The sequence below is a fragment of the Eptatretus burgeri genome, chromosome 2 (assembly GCF_056783735.1).
Source record: "Eptatretus burgeri isolate ZD-2024b chromosome 2, Ebu_testis_v1, whole genome shotgun sequence".
NCBI lineage: Eukaryota > Metazoa > Chordata > Myxini > Myxiniformes > Myxinidae > Eptatretus > Eptatretus burgeri.
The window spans coordinates 115,881,927-115,890,064 of NC_140962.1; the positions used below are offsets into that span (position 1 = coordinate 115,881,927).

General features: G+C 44.3%; 1 protein-coding gene across 10 annotated transcripts in view; it reads right to left on the reverse strand.

Moving 5' to 3' along the window:
* Window positions 1–6,109, reverse strand: part of LOC147032889 (single-stranded DNA-binding protein 2-like) — a 151,443-nt gene extending 145,334 nt beyond the window's left edge. For 4 of the 10 annotated variants that reach the window (XM_085870870.1, XM_085870869.1, XM_085870868.1 and 1 more), the window contains exons 1-3: window positions 5,821–6,109; window positions 2,712–2,784; window positions 2,505–2,566 (exon numbers count right to left, since the gene is read on the reverse strand). In XM_085870870.1, the coding sequence (XP_085726996.1) occupies window positions 2,505–2,566; window positions 2,712–2,784; window positions 5,821–5,906 (221 nt within the window). In that variant the 5' untranslated portion in view covers window positions 5,907–6,109. Of the gene's footprint in view, window positions 1–2,504; window positions 2,567–2,711; window positions 2,785–5,374; window positions 5,738–5,820 lie in introns of those variants that run through there. The other 6 variants (XM_085870865.1, XM_085870863.1, XM_085870871.1 and 3 more) reach the window with 5 other exon arrangements.
* Between the last annotated feature and the right edge of the window lie 2,029 nt (window positions 6,110–8,138).

Sequence of the window (8,138 nt, forward strand, 5' to 3'; positions counted from 1 at the left end):
TGTTGATGGAGGTAATATAGAAACGATGAATATGTCAAATCGTTCGTATTACTCATCCGGCACTCTGTGTCAAAGCCAACAATCTAAAGCGACCAGTCTCAAATGCTACCATGGGCAACCAGATACGCCACCAATATGAACTGAGCTGTTTAATGCGGCGCAAAACATCCAAAGAAACTACCGTAACCGAGTATTGTGATCCTTCCTGGCCCCCATACCCGTCTTAGACGGGTATGTGCTATTTTACTTAATTAGAGCAAAAAGTAACAGAGTTTGATCCAACCTTAAATCTGCATTCCTGCATGTAAATCAATTTAATAGCTTGATAGCTGTATTCATTAAACCACGAATGCCAATACAGTCCTCAGCTTTATAGCACAAGACAACGTTGTGTTTTCTCACTCATGTTTTAAATGCCCTTTATCTATTTTTTTTATTTTTTAACTGGGGGCAGGGAGGGGGTGGGGGGAACCTGGTGCTGCCCCGGGCACATGAGCTTTTCCCGGCGGTGATTTCATGACGTCTTAGACATTGAAAAGCTACATCGAGTTATTGGCCGAACGCCTCGTGGGGGCTACCTTTTGCCTTCGGGTCAGCAGCAGCACTGCCTGATCATCCAACTATCAACTTGAAAGCAGCCTTTGGCCTCAAAACAGCCTTCAAAGCAAACGTGTGGTGGATTTAAATCTTGCCCAGATTCTGAAGTATCTACACACAAAATTTAGGGCCTCTCGATGCTACGGTTCAGCCGTGAAAGAGCAGCAAACAAACGCGCAAATACTTGAAATAATTTATAAGATTCGTTCCTGAAATGGCATCACATGCCCATGTGAACACACTCATCTTCTCATGAAGAGTGAGGCAAGAACAGTTCAAATCTGTGCAACCTGTGAGTAATTCACTGCCAAAAGAGGCAATACATGATACAAACTGTAGATACCTTTCCTTTTCATCCACAAGCGACTTATACATAAGCTCTAATACTTTTCAAACTTTTTCTTTTTTCCACTTTTTCCTTGTGAAGAGTGTCATCTTTAAACATGTCTCCAACAATCTAATACATGCAAAACCAGCTTTGGCAATGGCAATGCAGTGAAATTGAGCAATCAGCAGCAATCTTTCAGAATGTGGACAAGACCATGCAATTGTCACCTGTTTACATCTGTGTGGATCGTCAGTAAGTTTCCCGACATTATCCCATGGTTCATCAAAACTTTCTGCCGCTTGCCCAAAATGCGCGACAATGATATTTTGCATCAAAAGAGAGTTATTCATGCAAACTTGTATATTGGGAATCATCAATGCAAACCCTGAACAATGTTATATGCAAAATAGTACATCATCGGAATTCGGACAAAAAATAAAAATTAAAAATCTGCGGAAACAGAAATTTCTCATTCGCGAGAATGTTCTGGTGGGGACGAAGCAAGACATTCGAGTGAGAATTGATGGCGGAAAAAAAATGGAAAGGAAATAATTTTACATTTGTACACAAATGTTTTTTTAAGGTATTGTATATTTAACTTAGCTTTCAATTGAAACAACCTCCATCAATCCTTATTGATATGGTGCCATCAGAATGCTTTAACAAGGAAAGCCAACTCTATAAATGAGTCATGGCCAGGATGGCATCAAAGTTGGTCCGTTGACTGAATTTAAGAACGAATCAACCTACAAGAAGCATCATAAAAGCATCAGTGTCTCGGGAACACAAAATGTCATGCAATCGGCTAGTGTCCATTAATGTTTGCGAAAACAACCACCATTGCCTTTTCAATTGGAACCAGGAGGCCATTTCTCTGCTCCTCACATTACTTGGCCTCTTGCATACAACCATAGTACATACAACCTGAAGATTGTAACAAAAACAATCTGGTGCCTGATTATTATTTTTATTATTTCGTATGCAGCCTGTAGCTGCTGGTTGCATCATTTTTAGGAAGCACGGCTGTGTCCCTGATGCAGTGCCACATTTCCAGTTAGCTGGTACTCATTTTGCCGACCTTCGAAGGATGACAGGCTGAGTGAACCCACTTGGTGTTATTTCACGGAAGAATGAGGGCTTGAACTGAAGACCTGAAGGCAACTAAACCGACACCCCTCACTGGCTTTGATTGTGGGGAGGTATGCAATAGACAGCCACTTTAAGCCAGCCAGTATGCAATAATATACTCCTCAGTGAAAGCAACTCCACAGAAAATCAGCACAATTAAATATCTCCACCGAATTGCAGACTTCAAAGATCACAAGACAAAGAAACAAAAAAAAAACAAAAAAAATCTGCAAGATGACATGATGAAAATGCCAATTGGTGACAACTTTCAGAAACAACAAATAAGCTTGGAGGGAAAAAATTTATTTTGGATCCAACCAAATTGAACCACGAGAAACCACCACGTGTCAAACATTGATGTAGCTACAAACTGCACAAGGAAGGTGATCGTTGAGGAAACAATGTAATGCAATAACACAAATGCTTGTAAAGCAAGCTCAGCATTTCTTACCACCACCAGGAATGGAGAAATCCTGGGGGTTCTCCAAGGGTAATGTTTTTCTCCCATCGAATCTGTATTGGGATTAAAAAAAAAAAAAACAACCAAACAAACAAACATCAAATACATTACGTACACATAAATTACAAAGCACGCATCAAATTTAAAAACGATCGATTCAATACGCAAACGACAAATGCACATATCAAGTGGTGTTACCTCTGAAAGGAAAGTCTGCGCTGCTTTCTGAGCACCAACGTGTAGCAAATATTCATAAACGTAGAGAGCCAACCTAAAAGAAATTAAAATGATAATAATTAGAACATCAAGCAAACATTATAATCATGCCAATATAACTGACACCATTTAGCTCTCTGCTGACAAAAAAAATTAAACTCAAAATGAAGTTTGTGGGTCTTTGTTCGTATGGAGCGCAAGGTTGCAGGGCGGCATCATTGGGTGAGGGCGCGGCTGTGCCGCTGATACAATGCCATCTGCTGGTTAGGGCAGGGGCTTGCAATTTGTTCATGTCGCCGGCGATAGATCACCTACTCGTCGCAAAGGACACGGTGGGATCGTTAACGTCCAACAACTAATGCCGGCAGACGGGAGACCCATTTTAATGTCCATCCGAAGGACAGCACACACATTGACGAATCATCCTGCCTGCGAAACACCTAGATGCAAGCGAGCTCAGCATTTCCTTACCACCACCAGGAATGGAGAAATCCTGGGGGTTCTCCAAGGGTAATATTTTTCTCCCATTGAATCTGTGTCGGGAAAAAAACCAACCAAACAAACAAACATCAAATACATTAAACCTTGCTATCTCATTTTGGTGGATAGCAAGGTGCTCATGTACAAAATCTATGGTAGTCAATGCCAACCACACTCGGTGTCATGGTTAGAGCGTCCGCTCTGAATCTGGGAGGTTGGTGGTTCGAACCATGTTTGAGTCATGCCAAAGATTTTTTTTTTTTAAATAGTGCGTGCTGCTCCCTTGCTTGACCCTCAGCATTTAAAAAGGCTTGAGTATGGACAGACAAAGGTTGGCAACCACAACACAGGCTTGATGGGCCTCATGGCCTCTTGTGTTAAAGTTCCTCGGCAGGGAATTCATTCTTTATTATTATTATTGTTATTAATATTATATCAACACGACTTGGCAGTAAATATATATATGGTTGGAGCAAGTCAATTTTTGCCAAATCGCACTTGCACGACACAGGGTGAATCACAGAAAAACAACCGTTATCAAATAAATAGATTCGAAATTACGGGGCAATCAAAGATTTCATCACAGTTTTCAGAAATCAATACTTGCAAAAGCAAAATGTATGTTTACGGGCACCGAAGAGAGCGTCTTCGATAGAACTACTCAGAGCGGTGAGCAGATGCTTACACGACAAGTGACCCGGATTTTGCGGGTTTGACCCGTTTTGTTTGTGTAAACCCACAGACCCGTTTTAATGTGGTCAAAACTCATATTTGATGGAAAGTACGATGAATTTTTTTTCAAAACGCAATGTTTTACTTTCATTCACTCGCAAGGATTGACCGATTGACCTGCAGTGAAAATGCAAGGTATCACTCAAGTCATCTCGTGTCTGGTACTCTCGTCTATTGGCTGTATGACATCATGGGTTTTTCCTCACCGAAGGCCATGTCGACGTCCTCCAGGATTCCATACGTAATAACACGTCACTTGCGATCACGTCGACCATATTGCCATCACCACGAATCAATCGATCTGTGATTTCCAATTCACTCTTCCACTTGTTGGTGATATTTCTCGGTCCTTTCGAGACTTGATTCGATTGGGCTCGTTTTCATCCATATACACTAACAAGGTGTCCACAAATTACCAAATTCAAACCGTAATAAAAAAAAGTAATGAAATAAGATACATGATACCAACTTATAACAAAGACCTACAGAGCTACAGGTTTGGGTACAGTGCAGTATCCAATCCTATTTCATCATCTGGAGGGCAGTATCCCATTTCATTAATGTTGATTACCGTGTGAATTTGGAAGGGTAATTTGTGGAATGAAATATCGTTTATGTTCTTGTCTCGTATGTAGCCTGTGTCTGCTGGTTGCATCATTTTTTTTTCTGGAAGCGTGGTTGTCTCGCTGATGTAGTGCCCCTGTTAGCAGCATGCTGGCCCTCATTTTGCTGACCTTGGGAGGATGACAGGCTGAGTCAACCCATCTGATCTTATGGGTCTCCAACTCAACATCCTAAGATCTTAAGCCAGCCACCTTAACCATTCTCAGCCAACATCAGGCTTGTGTCGGTGATGAGAAGGGCAGACGGGGAGCCACGATTTGGCAATCTGTTTACAGTAGTTCAGCACGTATACTTGTCCTACCTCACAGAAATGGCGAAGAGGAAAGTCTCTTCTCACAAGTTCCCAAGGGCACTTGTCAAATGAGGTCACCTAGTCTCCTCGTATATACAAAAGCAACCCCTTCTGTAAAAACAAAAAACCCACCCCCACCTCCCCCACACTGGGTGATCAGTTTGGTCCTCAGAGATCTCGTCAGAAAGGCCAAGAAAGCCTGTGATGAAAACATTGCCGAGCACAGTCACATGAAGTGACTCATCCGTCAGGTCGTGGCCATGTCAGTTTTGATTGATCTCGGCTCGTTTGGTGCTTCATGATCCTTGAGACGAGTCCATACTTGGGACTGTAACGGTAAGTAAACATTTGAGATGAGTTCTGATCAGCTGCAAGACATCTCATCAATATCAATGACTACCCGGGTTATTCTGGTGTATGTCGAGTCACCGACAACTTCTCAAATGACGTTTTTAACCACGTTTGGTTGGTAAATAAATAAATAAATAAAATAAAATAAAACCCCGTTTTTCGTCACCTCCAGCTTGCCAGGTACGTGGGCGAAGACTCAAGAGGCGAACGTCCGGAATCGACCTGCAGACGCAATCCGAGGAGGGACAAGACACAAGGCAACCCGACAAAGGGAAATAACATGGTGCCAGTTTAGGCCGCGACCAGGCCTCATCATTGAGTGGTCAAGAAAAACCAAGTCCCTTCAACGCCCACGACTCAACGTGGCGACACCATCAAACACCGTCCGATCTCGAGGTTTACTTCACGCTGTTGGAACGTCCAGAACTTGGTCCGTCAACAACCGGCACCCGAGTCTTCATGTTGCTCGGCTAGACATTTAATTGCGCGTTTCACCGCCTTTGCGACGGACTCGGTTATTGGGGATGTAAACCATCTTTGGAAACCCGCGATAAACACTCGATTCCGAACACGATTTCCTCAGGAGAAAAAAAAAACAACAAAACCTCTTACTTTTCCCGAGCCTGCGCATCCGACGGCACCACAGCACCGCGGCCCTTGGTATACATGTTGTGCGCTGCGCGGCCCGGCGCCAACATGGACACCCCTGAAGCAGGACCCCGTCGCCATGGGAACAGCCAGGCCCTGAGCGTCTTCGTGCCGTTCTTATTATTCCAGAAGATTGTAATGTGTATTTTTTTTTTTTAAGAATTCCACTGATTTATACACGTTATTACGCGTCCGTGCCGCGTACACAAGCACACGTACATGTAATCTGAAAAAAAACAGGTCGAATGGAAGATAACTCTCTCTCTCTCTCTCACCCAAGGTGTAACAACATGGGATGTCGGACACAAAGCATTCCCAATTATTGCTCCGCAGCTCGTTTTCCCGGGTTCCAAATATGATGACGCGTGTTTAAAAAGGTGACCTTGACCTTTGAACCCTTGATGCTGAGCAACCTGGAGCAAGATTTTCGGGATGAGGCGTTAATCAATGGCCGATGCCTTCACCGTGCTATGAAAGTCGATGGATTACGTGTCCAGGGCACGATTACCGAATGGCCAGAAAACGATTTCCATTCTCCTCAAAACGTGTTGAATTTTTTTTTCTATTTCTGAAGCCGATTGTGGAGGGTTTTCATAGCTATCCCATAATGCCGTGCGCGCCGCAATGTTGGTTGTTGGAGGGTTTTCATAGCTATCCCATAATGCCGTGCGCGTCGCCATGTTGGTTGTCTCCACTTCCTTGGCAACGGCGGCACCAGTCGCTCCACGATCCATCACGTTCATCTCGTTATTCTGACTCACTGCAATGGAAGGTCACGCTAATTATTTGGCATTGTTGGGGCTTGTTTACCTCTTGTCGCTTGTTGGGGCTTGCCAACCAATATGGCGCCGAGCACTGCATCACGGCCACTGAAACCCTTCTTTTGACCATATTTGCGTCGCGCTTATAATCATTGAAAAAAAACGATTTAATTTAATCACGTGTGTAGCAGCCACGTGGCTGCTGGTTTGCATCGTTGCTGTGGGTTGAGGGGGGGGAGTTGCTGTGCCACTGATGCAGTGCCCCCTGAAGATCAGAGCAGAAATTTGTCTCAGAGGTGTATGCATACCTCCAGGGACCCAGGCTATCCTGCCAGCTTGCAATGGCAGATTCTCTCGGACGAGGTCAATCACCGAGTTCGTGAGTCCGCACTGGTTCTCAGATGTTCCGTGATCTATAAACACCGGCGAGGTACTGTATTGTGAAACAGCTTTTGGTTTTTGTGAGTAACTTCATGAATTTTGTGTGAAAAACTGAAAGTCAACCCTGCTCTGTGAGCATTCTGTGGGTGGGAGCCAAGAGAAGAGGTTAAATGAGTTTTCTCTATCTCTATCTCTATGTCTATCTCTATCTCATGGATGAAAGCCCGTTTTGACAATGTCTGCTTTGGTGAAGATTTTTGGAAACATTTTGCAAAAGCTATCTGCACTTGAGCAATTGTTTGACCTGTGTGTGCCCTTTAATGCACCAAAACACAACAATCAACCGTTCTTCGACAATGCATCAACCTGTGTCCGCCATTCCATCTAACTTCCCACTGACTCCCAGTGAGTCATGGTTGCCCCAGACCACAGCGTGGGAGTCAGGTCAGGTATGGGAGCATGCGCTGAAGCAGCACGTCACTGCATCCACTTTCCGCAGACCTGTACTCCAGCGGCCTCCATCTGGCAATTCCCAAGGCAGATGCCCATCCCGTCTCCAACTCCTTGAGATGCCGATTAACCTGCTGCAACCACGAGGAACATGAACATGGTCGGCCTGTTGCCCTCCTCCACTCCTCCTGTTGTCCTCCTCCACTCCTGTCCTCTGGCCTGTTGTCCTCCTGTGGCTCCCTCGCTGAGAGAATCTGATAAGCAGAAAGCAAGATCAGCATAAGGAAAACGAGCCACATGTCCATACAGCCGCAGCTGACACTCATGGACTATACAGGTAACAAATCTCATCTGAGTCTCTCTCAGTAAACACTCGTTGGACACAAATTCTGACCAGCAATAGCCTAGGATTCTCCAAAAAGACCTGGTACCGAAGGAGTTAAGTGTCCATCTCAGATCCTTGTTTAGAGTCAAACTCTCACATCCGTATCGCAAGACTGGAAGCACCAAGGACTTAAAGACTCGGACTTTCATAATCCTGCATAGGTACCGACAGCGCCACACCCCATGATCCAGTGAATCCATGACTCCCCAGCCCCAACCCAAACGTCTAGTGACCTCTGGCTCACAACATGCGGAGACATGAATATCACTGTCATGGTAAGTGAAACTTTGTGACCTCAAAATCCT